The sequence below is a fragment of the Mustela putorius genome, unplaced genomic scaffold (genome assembly GCF_011764305.1).
Source record: "Mustela putorius furo isolate JIRA1106 unplaced genomic scaffold, ASM1176430v1.1 tig00537335_pilon_pilon_pilon, whole genome shotgun sequence".
Taxonomy (NCBI): Eukaryota; Metazoa; Chordata; class Mammalia; order Carnivora; family Mustelidae; genus Mustela; species Mustela putorius.
Window position 1 is genome coordinate 5757022 of NW_025422457.1, and position 17375 is coordinate 5774396.

The 17375-nt window shown below is 37.4% G+C and overlaps 1 protein-coding gene across 3 annotated transcripts in view; it reads left to right on the forward strand.

Moving 5' to 3' along the window:
* The window catches only part of HMCN1 (hemicentin 1), a 485682-nt gene that overhangs the window by 115962 nt on the left and 352345 nt on the right, over nt 1-17375 (forward strand). For all 3 annotated transcript variants that reach the window (XM_004767964.3, XM_004767965.3, XM_013064227.2), the window contains exon 2: nt 3139-3209. In XM_004767964.3, the coding sequence (XP_004768021.1) occupies nt 3139-3209 (71 nt within the window). The remainder of the gene's footprint in view (nt 1-3138; nt 3210-17375) is intronic.

A 17375-nucleotide genomic window follows, 5' to 3' on the forward strand; every position in this document is an offset into this window, starting at 1 on the left:
GGATGTTAGCTATAGCATGGAGGTTTCATGATGTAATGAAAAGAGCAAATAATAAAAGATCTGAAGGCCTGGGTTTAACCTTTAACCTTTATTCTTTTTTTTTCTTTATTATTCTTTGGTCTATTAAAGATCATTTGCAAGTATTCAGTAATAAAGAATTCTGGATATCGTGTGCATCAGATTAGGCATTCAAACATGGCCTGTCTTGCCTGTGGTCCAGAAGAAAGGAGGAGAAGGTTGGTAGTAACAATCATCAATAGAATGGAGATCTTGGAAAAAAGAACAGCTGCACATGTTGCTCTGTGTAGAAAACGTTTTCAGATATCTTAGCTTTTTTTTTTTTTCCTACCACCAAAGTTTTCAAGTTCATCTTCCCTGGACAGAGTTGTACCTGCTGGATGTCCTCAGAGGCTTGGCAGGGGATGAAACCAACATGAGCAAAAAGGAAGAGAAGAGGACATTGCTCATAATACAACTGGCACAGGGCTGTATGAAGCAACGAGAAAGACAGGAATGGAAGGGAGGAGGCTGATTTTGCCGAACAGTCATTACCATGCAATTCGAAAGAATTGGAAAGGATGCTTACAATTGGAGGGATACGGCAGTTCAGCAAGCCCTCACCTCTCTTTGAGTATCTCTCATAACTGATAAAAGATTTATCTCCACTGTTCAGTGTAGTTTGTAAAAAGGCTTATTAATGAACTGCAGGAGGGATTTCCTATCTTTGTTGAAAACAAATTGGTATTTGAGTCTATGGATATAAACGAAGGCTAATCAGTCCTCTTATTTTAATAGCAGTCCTTGGTCTCCACTTTTAAAGAACAGTCATATATCCAGGGCTAATTTTTAAAATCTTATTGTAGGAATTTTCTTGTATGGGTGCCCTCTTTAGTCTTATGTCATTGCTTTCCTCTAGTACTCTTTGTATTTCTTCCTAAGTCTTCAGCTTTGAATTCCAGAATTATTTCAGTATTCTGCCATGTAGGAACATAGACGTTTGGCTTGACAATGTTGCTGACAATTTATATGTCAGGGTGTAACCGTCTGGCATATTCTTTGCTATTTTGCATTCCTTTGCAAAGTATGCCTTTGTTTAGTCTTGAGGGAGTAGGCTTCTCTGATTTTCCATACACTTGGGACAAGACTTTCGCATAACTAATAACTGTTCTGCTTGGTATGGAATGCAGATGTTTGCATTTTCACCCAGTTTCTCCAGTTGCTTCTCCATTCCTTTTGCATACTACAAGGTGTCTAGTCTAATCTGTGATGAAGGATGCAGGCATAGTTTTCATGTGACTTCTAAGAAAAATTACAGGGGTTATGGCAGACAAATTGGGCTTCCTTTCCAATTTACCTCATTCTAAAATCCTACAGTCTGTTTTTGTATTATATTTAGCACATTATAGAAGGCCTAATTAATTATTATCCTTTGAAGTCATAAAGGCATTTGTCTAGCAGTGTGCCTTTGAAGCTAGAAAAATGTGTTATAAAAAGTCAGTGTTAAATATTTTTATGATTTTGTACTGAAGTTGCTTATTGTCATTTTGAATACAGCCTGTATCTTCATTAGATAAAATAGATTTTCATCCACCTGGGAATTTAAGGTGATATGTCTGTGCACGTGATACTCTGATGAATTTTAATCCTGTATTCCTTAAATAGATGAATGTTTCTTAAGGAAGTACTCGATACCTATAAAGGCCACTTTCCACTTGTCTATTTTACAAGTTGATGGTAGGGGCGCCTGGGTGGCTCAGTGGGTTAAGTCTCTGCCTTGGGCTCAGGTCATGATCTCAGGGTCCTGGGATCGAGCCCCACATCGAGCCCCACATTGGGCTGTCTGCTCAGCAGGGAACCTGCTTCCTCCTCTCTCTCTGCTTGCCTCTCTTGCCTACTTTTGATCTCTGTCTGTCAAATAAATAAATAAAATCTTTAAAAAAAAAGTTGATGGTTTTTTTTTTTAAGAAAATGATCTTTGTGGATTAAAATGTTTACCACAGACATACTGTATCCTAGGAAAAAAATATTGTCAACTTAACCCACCCTGGTATCTGGGCTTTTTCTCTTCCCCTGACTTTAGTCCTGCGGTGAGGGTGGCAGCAACCACAAAAGTAATTATGTTGGTCAAAGTCAGCTCAGGAGAATGGTGATAGTGACAGACAGCACCCCCAGCCCTGGGGGAAGGATGTGGTAGGGACAATATCCTCAACTTTTAATGTCCTAATTTCAGTGCCTCTCCAAGTTCTTAAAAACCCTGTGGCATTCCTTTGCAGTGAGGTGGATGGAGCTAGAGTGTATTATGCTAAGCAAAATAAGTCTATTAGAGAAAGACAACTATCATATGATCTCTCTGATATGAGGAATTTGAGAGGCAGGACGGGGATGGGGGAAGGGAGGGAAAAAGTGAAACAAGATGGGACTGGGGAGGGAGACAAACCATAAGAGACTCTTAATCTCAGGAAACAAACTGAGGGCTGCTGGGGGATGGTAGGGGAGGGAGAGGGCAGCTGGGTGATGGGCACTGGGGAGGGTGTGTGCTATGGTGAGTGCTGTGAACTGTGTAAGCCTGCTGATTGACAGACCTGTACCCCTGAAACAAATAGTACATTATATGTTAATAAAAACGAAACAAAACAGAACACAAAAACCCTGTGGCATTGATGTTCATTTGTTTTTATGTTGTTTAATGTTAAACTTTTAATTTTCAGCTAATTTGGACTTATAGGAAAGTTGCAAACAAATTTAGTGGAGAAAACAGAATTATAGGCTGGGTAACTAATTAATGTAGAGTCCAGCAACAAAATAGGTATTCAATAAATATTCACTAACCAGTGAGAGTACAGAGGGACTGACAGGGACTGAACCTGGGGTCTCCTGACTCTGTCTTATGACATTTTTCACTGTCCCTCTGAATTTCTTAAAGCTAAAAATTTACGTAAGCATGATTTCTAGCAAAATCTAAGTTATTCGTTGGTAGCTAGCTATAAGCTGAGAAAAAGTCTGTTGTTTTGCTGGCTAAATGTTTCTTATTCATAAATAACCATATAGTGTGCAGAATGAAAGACATGTGAAAACACAATAAAGTCTTTAATGCTGTTGATTACCATTTATTCACTGGTGTTATTTTTATCTTCATAGAAATTGGCCCAGTGACAATTACCACAGATCCCAAGAAGTTTCAATATGAACTCAGAGAACTGTATGTTCAGGTAAGTGCTTGCTTTCGCTTTTTCAGTTTGTTTTAGGGGAAAGGAAAAGCATGAACTTTTATCTGATTTCCCTTATTTTTAAATCTGATAGAAGTCATTGTTGACTTCTAAATTCCAATACCACTTCTTTTTCTCACTTCTCACTTTCTTACTACTGCCTCTCTTGCGTGCTGAATAAATTGAACAGTAGATGTGGGAGTAGGGCAGATTGGGTTCACCTTTATCGATGAATCACCCATGGCTGTTGTCATGCAGCAGTAGCAGATAAAAGAAGTTTTGACAGACTATTTGGCCCTCTTAGCCCAAGATATTTACTATATGACCCTCAACAGGAGTTTACTGAATCCTGCTCTCAGGGAGTCCCTTCACTGAGATTCATAAGGAACAGTTAATTCTTTCCCCTTAATGGAAATGGTATAATTAAAATAATTTTTATATTGTGTGCTATAAATCAACTCTATAAAATTTTTGACCCTAAGTATAATTTGGTTATGAGAAAAGAAGAATAATACTGGTTTAACTGTTATTCTGAAAACAGGACTTGGAGATAGGGTTAGTCTGTACTTTCTCCTTAGTGCTGCTCTGAGATCATTGCTAAATCCATTTATTAAAAAAACGACAAAAACTTGCTCTTTGAGGCTGCTTCACTATGCTATCCTCCATGGATGGTCTCTGCTGCAGTCATTTCCAGACATTTTGACCACTCCCCATCATTCCTATAAGCTTCTGGTACCTGGCTCTTTGGCTACGTTTCCTTTTCAGGGTTGCCACTATTCCAGGGACTTCAGCATTTATGGGAGTGACCTGTCAGAACCTTCTCCCCCTCAGTTCCTTGACCTGCTAGTCATCCTCAATAACCTGTTCTTTCCTTTATCTCAGTCTTCCATGCACTTTCTGGACCTTATCATCACGAATCCATTCTACCTCTCAAATCACGCTATTTCAAGCATTAGAGCAACGGCAACCAACTGTGCACCACGCTTGTTGGCACAATTGTTTACAACTGTTCTTTACCCTCACTGACCCCTGTCCTGTCGTCCTGTCTCCCAGGCCATCAGACCATCAGATCTCTCCTTTTCTTCTTTCTTTCTTTCTTTTTTTTTTTTTTTATTACTTTCCCCCAATCTAGCTCAGAGTCCTATCATTTTAAAAACACACATTTTTCTTTCTTGTTCATTGCTTTTCTGTTCAAAAGGCAAACCTTGTTCCCCTCTGACCCCAGTGGTCTGCATTATTCATGCTCGTCCACCAGTGGTCAAGTGCGGTTGAAGTCTAACAACAGGGCAGGTTGTTGATTCCAATGTAAATACAAATCCATCTATCTCCACTAGACTCTAAATACTCCCATGATCTTACTGTGTTTATTGGTCAATTAATCTCCCATTTTAGGACACCTGGGTGGCTCAGTAGGTTAAGGCTCTGCCTTCAGCTCAGGTTATGATCCCAGGAAATTGGACTCCTTGCTCAGTGGGGAGACTGCTTCTCCCTCTGCCTCTGCCCTTCCCCCTGTTTATGCTCGCTCTCTTTCTCTGCCAAAATAAACAAATAAGATCTTTAAGAAAAATAAATCTCCTGTTTCTCCCAATGACAATTACAGACCTTGTCTACTATTTTTAAACTTTCATCCCCTTACCCTTTTACGACTGGCTACTTCAGTGAGTTATCTACTCTGAGCAAGTGACCGCACTTACTGTTTCAAATACAGGTACATAGAAATGGCAGCCCTCTCTTCCTCATACCTCAGATCCACTGACATCCAGTACCCATTCTATTCTCATTCTTTACTTGATCTCAACTCTTTGGCTTTCTCAGGATCCTAGCTCTCTCAAGCTATTTCTCTCAGCTGCTAAAAAGCTCCCATTTAGGGGCGCCTGGGTGGCTCAGTGGGTTGGGCCGCTGCCTTCGGCTCAGGTCATGATCTCAGAGTCCTGGGATCGAGTCCCGCATGGGGCTCTCTGCTCAGCAGGGAGCCTGCTTCCTCCTCTCTCTCTGCCTGCCTCTCTGCCTATTTGTGGTCTCTCTCTGTCAAATAAATAAATAAAATCTTTAAAAAAAAAAAAAGCTCCCATTTATTCTTTTTTTTTTTTTTAAGATTTTATTTGTTTATTTGACAGACAGAGATCACAAGCAGGCAGAGAGACAGGCGGGGGTTGGTTTTTAACTTTCTAAATGTTTTCCATATCAATTGATTTCTATTTCTGTTGGTACTGCCCTAGTCCCATTTACTATATCTTCAGTCTAAACAAATTTTAAAAAAAGCTTCTAAGTGATTTTCCTGCATTTATTCTTGTTTTTATTTTCCAGCCTATTCTCTATTCTGTAAACAAAATGATCTCAAAATACATTTCTGAAATGATCTCGAAATACATCTATGCATATTTCCCCCTAATATTCTCTACTGTCATCCCCACCTCATCAAATTCTTCCCATGATTTTGAGTGACCTGAGATCTGCCTCTGTTTCAGCCTTCGATAGAGCCACTCTTTGCTCTGGGCTTGGGCTCTGTCTTAAGGGGCTCCCCTTGTGTGTATCCTCATCCATCTCCCAGTGGCATTTTTGCACATGCTCTTCTCCTTGGATGGAAAGTTCCTATCCTACATCCTGCCTTCAGTTCCATGTTCCCCTAACCCGATTTGAAATCCTGTATTCCAAGTCTAATCTTGAGTACCACTTACTCAGAGATCCTTCCTGTCCTCCAGGCTAGGTCATATATTGCTACCTCTCTCCATTACAAAGTAGTTGGGATTTCACACTGAAGAACCATGTCTGATTTAGTCATCATTACCCTAGTAAAATGCATGACATATAGAACATGCTTACTCTTTGATAAAGAAAGAAAGATTAAATATACCAACTGAGTCCAAGTTGAAGAGTTGAAATTTAATACTTTGAAGTTGAAGTTGAAGAGTTGAAGTTTAATACTTTGGTTTCACTATTGGGTGAATGACTTGATTTGTAACTGTGTATGTAACTGTGCATGATATGAGCATAACTGGGGGATAGGGTGAATAAGTCAAAGCTTGGCATTACAAATATGTATTCAGGCATGATTCTTTTATTGTGCCTCTATCATTTTTAAATTATACACTAAAATAAACTATATTTCATGAGAAATCTCAATAGATTTCCATAGTTATTCCTTGGCTCTTTTTCTCTTTTACTAAATTTATTCTGATTATTTTTTCCACTAATAATCCTCCATTTCCTTTCTCTTATACCATGTCATTCTTTCAGTCTTTTCTTGATACTTACTTAGAATTTACTTTTCTATCACTCAATATAGCAAATTCTTTGCCACTTTAGGTGTCCAGATCCTCTGAAAAAAATCTTTTTTTTTTTTTTTAAGATTTTGTTTATCTGACAGAGATCACAAGTAGGCAGAGAGGCAGGCAGAGAGAAGGGGGGGGGGGAAGCAGGCTTCCTGCTGAGCAAAGCCTGATGTAGGGCTCGATCCCAGGACCCTGGGATCATGACCTGAGCTGAAGGCAGAGGCTTAACCCACTGAGCCACCCAGGATCCCCTGAAAAAAAATCTTTCCATAAAAATTTCCATCCTGTACATGAATTATGGGAATTAGAAATTGTACTGCCCTGGTTGTTAAAATTTTTATGTTGCTTTATTCTGCTATGAACTCCTGCGAGCAAGAGCCTTGTAGCTCTCATTGGGCCTCTTGATCCATCCATGGGGTAACTGGTATATGCACTAGAGTAGACTTAAATAGATGTGGAATAAGTGGATGTTATATGAGGCTAGCCTCTTTTAAAAATACATACTTAACAGTAAAAACTATATATAATATTATATTATTATATATTAATTATATATCATTGTGTATTATGTAGAATATATAATATATATTATATATATTCCTTTACACTCCTTGACCCCTGTCCTGTATATGTATTATATATATAATATATTATCAATATTATAATTACACAATATTATATAAATATAATAAAAACAAATATAATTTAAACTTACTTGACAGTACAAAGAATGACTTAAAAACCCAGTTATCAGTTTTCATTACATAGAGATTCAGAAGGGCCAAGGAATGGAGATTTCTAGCTGATAGAATGTTAAGAAAGGATTTACTGTACTCATTTTTTTTTCCCTATGCAGAAGTGCAGCTGAGCTGTATTCTTTAATATCTGGCTAGAATGAAAATCCCTACATTCTCAATGAGGCCTGGCACTGGCACTTCCTGACTTCCTGCCTCTCCCTTTCTTTTGTTCTGAAGGATCTTCAAGGAGTATGCTTACCCTCTGTGCTCCATTTGTCTCCAGGGTAAAGGATCAGGATTTCTAGCTCATCCTCCATTGATTCCCTCCCCAGAGCAGCACCTCTGGAATTGCGCCTGACACAAGCACTCCGTAGGGTTGTATCATGTCTCTGCTCAAAAAATTAATCTTTCTTTTCTTTCCTCCTGGAATGAAAGCTGATGTACATTTTTCTGGAGGTTTTCTTTGGTCTGGCTATATCTTATGGGGTTTATTTTTGCATTGTCTTGGGATCCAAGAGGATGCTTAAGTAGAACAACCAGTTTGGGAAGAAAACAAATATTTACTTTTGCCCTTTATTCAACATTGGGCATTGTTACAGGCATTGTTACATTTTAAATGAGTGGCAAGATTTTTCATTAAGTAAGGGTCAGGTATGAAAAGACTCAAGGCTACATCATCGCTTAACCCCTAATCTGAAGAATATATTTTGTTTTCTCATCAGTGTTTGCTTAGAGAAAATTTTATTATTTCATAAGTCAATCCAGAAGCTAAACTCCACAAATTTCATGAAATTTTAGCATGAGATACTAAATTTTGTTTTGTACATAATTTCCAGACCCCTCTTCAGTTCTCCTTCTACCATTTTTAGTGACGCCCTGAAAATCACTGGTATCATGAACAACAAGAATTGCTGTCTTCTTAAAACTAACTTAGCTTTGGGTGCCTGGGTGGCTCAGTTGTTAAGTGTCTGCCTTTGGCTCAGGTCATGGTCCCAGGGTCCTGGGATTGAGCCCCACATCAGGCTCCCTGCTCAGCAGGAAGCCTGCTTCTCCCTCTTCCACTCCCCCTGCTTGTATCTCCACTGTCTCTCTTTCTCTCTGTGAAGTAAATAAATAAAATATTAAAAATAAAAAACTTAACTTTTAAAAATTTTTTTAAACTTACTAATTTTTTGCATTTTTAAAAGTTTTGAAAAAAAGAAAAGTAAATTTAGTTTTAAGTAATTTAAATAATTGGCTGTTAACATTACACTAGACTTGGCTATTTTTTTAATAGAGGTATAGGTAACTTGAAAAGCAATTTAAAATTTTCCAAAAAAAACTTAGAAAAAAAAAAATCACTAAATTTAAATCATTAAATTTATAACATTATTTTCATTTTCCTTTGTTGTCTTTCATTTGGAATACAAGGGAGTAACTTGAAAAGCATCTGAGCTTTCTCTCTGGGGAAAAGAAGGGAAGACAGATGTCAACAAATGGTATTCAAATCACAGAGCTTTGGGAATTAGTATCCCTGTAAATATGCAGTGCAAAGTCCTGTCTAAGGTCACATTCTTTATAGAAAACTCTAAACCTTTTTGATTTTTAGAAAATGGTATCGCAGCAGTATGCTTTAAAGCCTTTTATCTATATCTTCTTCTTAAAAATATTTTATTTATTTATGGGTGGGAGCAGAGAGAGAGGGAGAAACTGTCCCCTCCCCGCTCTGCGCCACCACCATGGAGCAGGAAGCCTGACTGACGCTGGGGCTTGATTCCAGGACCTGGAAACATGACCTGAGCAAGTTGCAGATGCTTTACCAACTGGGCCACCCAGGCGCCTCCTATCTATATATTTTGTTTTTGTTTTTGTTTTAAAGAACAAAAAGAAATTAGTCAAACAGTTGAAATGTAAAGAAAAAGAGGTTTTACAATAATAGAGTTATTGTAAAAAAAAAATACTTTTTTTTTCATATAGATAGTTGGTACCTAAAACGGGAAAGCTTCATGTTCCCTTTGCAAAGTCTGTTAGTAAAATTGACCTTAAAAAAAGCAGAAATGAGAGTAAAAATGCGTAGAGCGGCATCATCACATATCAACAGGATAGTCAGGAAGAAGATTACTATTGCAATTCTTTAATAGAAGCAGAAGTATAAATAGGCAAACTGTAGCAGGCTGAAGTTAAGAGGAAACAGTGTTTTGTTGCTGTAGTGTAGGAACAGTTGATGTCAGGATTAATACTTGCAAAGGAGAGTATGAGAAACATGGCCAGACAGGCCAAAATGGTTAAAAAGAGGAGGAGAGGATAGTGCTGATTTTAGAAGAGCAATATATGATGATAATTTTATATACACTTTATCTAATTTCTAGTTTTCTAAATCATGTAACTACGTAAAAGTATACTTTTTATTTCTAGATTTATAGGAAAATCTATATGAATTTTAAAACCCAAACTGATTGTAACAGAAAGAAATTAAGAAAAAGCAAAAAAAAAAAAATACTAGAAAAGAAAAGGGAAGGGATTATAAGTAAGTGCAGATATAGACACACTGTAAAACTATGAAAGATGTGATTTTTGTTTTTAGTATTGGCCTTGATTCAACTGAAAACAGCAGCTTTTGTTTCTATTTAAGTTTTCTTTCTTACAAATGCATATATATAGAAGTGTATAAATTCAATTTTACAGGAGGAATGGCGTGTATTTAATTTAGGGAAAAAGGTGAGATATGGCTTCCAATGCATGTAACTCAGAATACATGTAAAAGCTTCAAGAATAGTAGAACCAGTGTCCCACCCAAAGTAAGGGCTTGAGGAATGTTAGCTATTATTATTACCTGTAGTACCCCGAAGTTTTTTTTAAGGGAAATAATCCCCAAAGAATCCTGCCATAAATGACCAGCAATTGTGGAGTATGTGCCTTGTGATGGTGCACATATTTTAAAGTCATTCTCTCAATTCACACCCACAAAAATATTAATATTCCTTTTTACAAATGAGGATACTCAAGCATTGAGATTTTGGTAATAAGTCTTCATCAGATCATCAAACTGGCAAGGAGTAAAGTTGGTGTCAAAGCTAGGGTTTTTTTTTTTTTTTAAAGATTTTATTTATTTATTTGTAAGAGAGAGAGAGTGAGAGCGAGCACAGGCAGACAGAGTGGAAGGCAGAGTCAGAGGGAGAAGCAGTCTCCCTGCGGAGCAAGGAGCCCGATGTGGGACTCGATCCCAGGACGCTGGGATCATGACCTGAGCCGAAGGCAGCTGCTTAACCAACTGAGCCACCCAGGCGTCCCAAAGCTAGGGGTTTTTAATGCCAAAGCCAATGTCCTTTATCACGCTGCTATTTTCTAAATATCGATTTAAGTAACCTAATTACACTAACCAAATTGATATTTATTTATAGAATTTTTCTTTGTATTTTATTTCAAAGTAGGGGTGTAGAGAATTAAAGACAGATGTAAGTCTAGGTCTGGTCTCATCCTCAATGAAATGAATTTATTCCTTGAAGGTTTTGGTTTTCACTGCTGCCTCTAATCACTTTGAGTAATTGGCTCCCCTGAATTTACTGAGTAGCAAATGATAAAGTTAATTATAAATAAATTTTATTTTTATTGCTCAACATATGTTCTCATTACTTACTCTGGTAAAGTTATTTAAGTATGACCTCACAAACACCTTGGAGAGACATGAGAACAAGATGCCCTTTAAGGGACTGAAAAGTAGTGTTCATACTGTAGTTGTATTTGTAGGTGAGGTTTTGATTATTTTTGTTAGAGTTGAAACTTCTTGCAGTTTGAATGAAACCCCTTTTAGAACTTTGATTTGCTGCTGGAGTTTTCTGCTAGGTCATGTGAATTCTCTGAGGGACAAATAATCCTAAATCCTCAGAGAATAAAGAAAAGGGAGGGCCCTGAGTAGAAATACTTGGCTTTTTTTCTAGCTATGTACCCTGATGCGCTATCTAGAAGCAAAAATATAGATGATTTCTTAACAATATTTTATGTGTGCACTTCAAAGGACAGAGAGTGTAGAAGAGTGTTCTGACCATTGGATTACTTTTTCAAAGCAGACTATAAGCAGAATGAGGTGGATGTGGATTATGGTGATAAAAGTCTTGATTTTCTTTTCAAAGTGTGCATGTGTGTCACTGTTCCAAAGGGTAAACATATGAGTCATTGCAGAGTCAACATTACAGTTACATGTGACAAAATAACTTTAAGAAGAGGAATTCACTGACCCATGATGCCTGGGTTCACCCCATACATGCTCCTTCCCCAACCAAAGGATAACTCTATTCCCCATAGTAAGAATTGCATCTGATTTTGACAGTTTTTAGGTGATGGTAAGGATGGAGGTCAAAATGCTTTCCGTGGGAGAATGTTTCATGATCTAAAGCCAGGACTCCTAGAGAAAATGATCAACCTCACGTTGAGCAAAATGAATGTAGAAGAAATTAAGAGTTTCTTCTCAATCCAAATTGATCAAGAGCAGTTGTCAAGAAGCTGTCTTTATTCTTAGGCCTTGAAGAAGTGTCAGGGAGAATTGTGGAGTCTTGGTTTTGGTATTCCCTCTGTTACTCGTCCAGTTATTCCATCAGATGTCTGAATCCCTTCCAGAAACGTATTAATACCTTAGAAATGAACTAACCCCAGTTAGGGATTCTATAGCACTGGTCTTCATCACCAGATGATACATGGGGGCCCTCCTCTGGAGCTGTATCCTAGAGCCCCTCTTGGTGTTGGAGGCTGATACTGGGCTTTGGCCATCATATCATGTGACTGAATTCAGGTGCAGTCACCAGCTCAGTTGGTCATATTTCCTCCTATAAACTTTAAACCAGGTCTCCCTCCTTCTGTATTCATATTGATTTTTTAAAATCCCCATTTATCTAGACTTTTCATATATATGAGTCTCCTCCTGTGAGATGATCTAGCTTTTGGTTCACTAGTCTCGTTTAATGACTACTAGCTTTGAAACAACCCATACAATTCATCTATCTCAAACTTCCCAATAAATTACAGTGTTCATAAACTATAATGATTTTATTAGTAAAAATGCAGTGTTTAATATATATATTTCATAATATATATTTTATTTTTTATTTTTTATTTTTTATTTTTTATTTTTCCCCCCAAGACCTAAAAGTACATAAGTGGTATAAATGCATTTTTCACACATAAAATAAAACACACATTACACAATCACAACGTTATAATCTGCTTCCACTACCCAATAACAAAGATAATACCAAATGTGCTGGGGAGTATATAAAATCCATATGAGAGTATTAGAGTGGAAAGGAAGACAGAGATTTTAGTGGGAAGGCTGAATCTGAGGAGTACTAAGGAAAGACAGAGAAGGGTCATGGCCCAAGGAAAACAGGGAGAAAGAAAGCCTGCCTAACGCTTGAACAAGCAGATGGTGAGTGGTTGCAAGGGCCTCTTTAGGCCCACAGCCCTGCCCTCCTTTGGCTCCTTCTCTCTGGGCAGACAAGGGAGCCCTATGTTAGGAGAGATCAGGAGTCCCAACAAGGGACCTGGACAGTGTCTTAATTTGATGGGAGAAGAAAAGGTCACAATGAAAAGGTGCAGAATCCTTGAAGGACAAAGGAAGGAATTCTGTAAGTAGTATGAAGGCATATCATGTTCTGATTTATTAATCAAGATATTGAATGGCTGGTACATAGTGTATCCTTTATGATTTTTAAAATTGAGGTGAACTAATCTCCTCCTAAGATCAGACATGAAAGAAGTTCCAACAAATTGAAAGATCAGTTGTGGAAGAGTCAGATCCTTATTACTGAGAAAGGATAACCTGAAAGTCTGGAAGTGGTTGTAATTGTTACCCTTTAATACATCTGAAAGCAAGGGCAACCGTTTTTGATGCCTGGATTTGGATTCTACCTTCTCCAAACTAGTAAAGGGCAACATGGTGGGCTGCCTGGAAAGTAACATCTTTTATTTTGATTATAGAGATTTAAAGTTTGGGCTCTGAAATGCTCTGATTGGGCACCCAGGTGGCTCAGCTGGTGGTTAAGCATCTGCCTTAGGCTCAGGTCATGATCTCAGGGTCCTGGGATCCAGCCCTGTGACAGGCTCCCTCCCCAGCAGGGAAGCTGCTTCTCCCTCTCCCTCTGCCCCTCCCCCTTGCTAATTTTCTCTCTCTCAAATAAATAAATAAAATCTTAAAAAAAAAAAAAAAAGAAATACTCTGATTATCTCTCACTATATCCCTGCTGTATTTTCTACAAGTGATGAAGACCAAATGTCACTAATGCATTAGGATTATACAGTCATTCTGATTTATTTTATACTTGCTTGGATGCATTTTTATTTTAGGTTCAATGCAGTATAATGGTTTCCACATGTACCTTCTGTTTTCTTGGTCATAAAATCACACAACTATGTTTTAAGGAAGAGAAATGAGGTTATAAACTTTCAGCTTAAGACCAAGTTTCATTTCTAAATTTTATAGGTAAAGGGCAATGGACACAAGTAAGACATTTGAAGTAGTGGATATTCACATGAAGGAAAAATGAAGTCTGCCTTTGAAACAAGGCTTAGTAGGTGATAGTTATGTTAGAATAAGGGTAAGTATTACAAGGCCACTAATACTTATTTTGGACTTAGGCATGAGCCTACCAAAAATGTTTCATTTATTCATTGCTTGGAGTTAAGCTTATCTGAGAAACGATTGGTATTAACAATAGTTCAGTAAAAATGGATGATGAGACTAAAAGAAGGGGTATGAGTTGACTAGAAGAGAAATAATAAGGCAGGGGTAAGGGTAAAGGCCTGCTCTGAGATTAGCCCTCCTAATACTCTGACCCGTTGTTTGATGAGCATTTTCCCATTAGGATTTGGATAGGGACCTCATTTTTTTTTCCAGCTCCTCTCAGGGTTTAAAGGTTCAATTTTCTTCAGTGCTACTCCCACACTATCTTGTATTTAGAAAAGACAGCGTGATAATCTCTGTTTTATTACTCCCTTGACTGATAAGATTTCTCTTCATTCTTATTTTATCTTACTTTTCAGGAATTTATTATTTTTTTTTTACACAATTATCACTGCAACTCTGAGGTTATAGGGGTTTTTTTCTTTCCTTAATTCCAGGAGCAATATTTACTGTAAAAGTTCACATGCTTCTGTTTTTCCACTACCCATTTTTTTTCTATCTGAAGTGTCTTTGGCGGCTTAGTAAATCATAACCATCAGTCAGATTATAAAGATAAAGTGAATATTAAAATACAGAGCAAGAATATGCCTACTGATCCAGATAAGTTCTATTTCAGAGCTCAAGGAAAAACACAAAGTTAGCCAAGTCAGGCCCTTCCCGCGTTACATTTTTGTGAACGTGTGCCGGTTTCTGTGGCTTTGGGAGATACAGTTCCATAGCCATGTGTGTTTTCTTTTGTTAAATATTAAAGCTGACAGCATGCCAGGATCAAGAGAGGGTGTCAGAGGGAAAGAGACAAAGAGACAGAGATGCAGAGATAGGAGAGCTGGAGGGAGTTCGTTTTAGATGCCACTAAGAATATACTTGTACGTTTAAGAGGCTTAGCTCTGGAATTATATTACTTTGAAAGCAGACAGGCTAGGCCTGAGTAAAGCTCAGGCTGAACACAGAACGCTTGCCTAGATTGTGTCAAGATTGCTTCTTTTGCACAATCTCATTCACCCATTTCCTCACTGTTCATTTATCCTTCATTAATCAAACTACAAAGGAACACTTACTGAGTTCCTCAAGGAACAAAAAACTAGTGGGAGGAAACAGATCAATTCCAACACACTCAACAAATGCTTCAGTAGAAGAATGAACAATACTCCGTGGGTACCTTAAGGAAGAAGAACCTTTTTTCCTCTGACAAGCTACTTGCTTGCAGTCACAGAAACAGAGGAAGGTAATAAAATGCCCCAGTGGAGTTTGCACGAACTCTCAGGCTAGGCAGAATTGAGTTCCAGTCTCTGCACTTTCACTTAGTAACTGTGTGACCCCTAGGAAAGGGGTTTTCAAGATTTAGTGCGCTGGCAATGTAATGTGCTAACAATGACACCTACCTCATCAACCATTGTAAAGACTAGATTACAGTGTATGTGACAGTACCGTCTTAGTGCTTGGCTTAGAATGGACATCTGCTGACTTAGTACAAGTAAGGTGTCTTATTACCAGTAAAAGTGTCAATTAAATTAATGAGGCTTTTCATAGATTCAACATCATCAATTCTAAGTTTCTCCATTATAGATGTTTAATAGAATACTATTTTACTTTTTTTCCTGTTTGGTATTCAAGTCAAAACATAAAATGTTAAATTTTGTTTGTTTTGTTTTTTTGTTTTTATTTTTGTTTTTTTAAAAGAAAGGACTCCTTTTTTAAAGCTTGGAACTAACGTAAAATAGTTTATGTTTAGAGTTTCGGTTGCAAGTCCATTGCCCCCAATTTAAAAATCTGTGCATGAGTTTGACATAAATCAACCTGAAAGTATCTGATTTTGTGAATTTTATTTATAAGTATGGACATTTTGGCAATGATTCCCTTTAGTCCTCTTCTGCCAAAACTAGTTTACAAATCAGATGATCAGACAGTGATTTGAGAAAGACTATTAGCAAACCTGTGGGATGAGTTTCTAATATATATGTATCTCAATATAATTATATAAATGTGCAAAAACTTTGTTTTAAACTTTGTGTGTGTGTGTGTGTATTTAAACAAAGTCAATAACTTAGCGATTTTTGGAGTAGATTGTCATTTGATTCCTGATCCATAGTAAATCAAAGCAACTTGAATTTTCTTTTTAATAACTTCTGCCAGGAAGCAAAGTTGATGGAAGTTAGAACAAAGCAATAATCTTACAAATAACAATCTAGAATGAAGCCTATGTAACTAAACCAAGTATCATTCTAAAGCAGAGCAGTCCAACAGAAATATGATAAGCCACATGTGTAATTTTTAAAAACAGCTTAATTTTGATATTTAATTCAGTTTTGTCCATAATATGACCATATCAACATGTCATCAGTGTGAAAAATTAGTACTTCTTTAGTTTTTCAATTTAAATTTTAGTTCATTAAAGTAAAATAAAATATTTGGTTCATTAGTTTAACTAGCCATATTTCAAATGCTCAAAAACTACTTTAGGCTTGTTAGTGGCCATTGTATTAGCTCATATCTATAGTATTCCTTTTCTAGATAATTTTAGTGATTATTTATGATTTAAAATGATTAGAAATTCAGACTCATATATCACATAGGGAGCTTTTAATAAGGATATAACATTATATGTTAACTTCATTTGTAAAAAAAAATTGTTTCTTTTCTAGAACATATATCCACAATGAGATAGACAAATAGTTTCACTAAGATATAAATAATTGGTTAACTTTATTTTTCGTTTTCAGTTATCCACTAACCTAGCTGAACAAAAAAGGTAATGATTTAAAGATACTGTACTATTTTGGAAAGAGAAGAGTTGTTCCTGAGGACAAATTCTGATACGTAGTCAGTATGATTATAGTATAATCTGTGTCTGCAAGTGTGAAATTCGGGGCAGCATAATCATTTTTGTTGGAAAGAATACAGTGATTTCCGGGGCACCTGGGTGGCTCAGTGAGTTAAGCCTCTGCCTTTGACTCAGGTCATGATCTCAGGGTCCTGGGATGGAACCCCACATCGGGCTCTCTGCTCAGCAGGGAGCCTGCTTCTCCAGCCCCACCCTGCCTGCCTCTCTGCCTACTTGTGATCTCTGTCTGTAAATAAATAAATAAAATCTAAAAAAAAATAAAAAAGAGGGACGCCTGGGTTGCTCAGTTGGTTAAGCCGCTGCCTTCCATTCAGGTCGTGATCCCAGGGTCCTGGGATCGAGTCCTGCATCGGGCTCCTTGCTCGGCAGAGAGCCTACTTCTCTCTCTGCCTCTGCCTGCCACTCTGCCTGCTTGTGTGTACTCTCTCTCTGACAAAGGAAGAAAGAAAGAAAACACTGATATACATCCACTATGAGTTTCTGACACACATGGATCAAACTGTTTCCTTTTGACTTTACATTCCCCCGTTTTTCTGGCTGCTTTGAGACTTTATGTTAATTTCTCTGTAAGAGTTAAAGACTTTGTTTTGAGGGTATGATATAAAAGAGTTTAAGGAAGAAAAAGAATGCCTTTCATTTGCAATTATATTTGTGAAATTCTCCGGA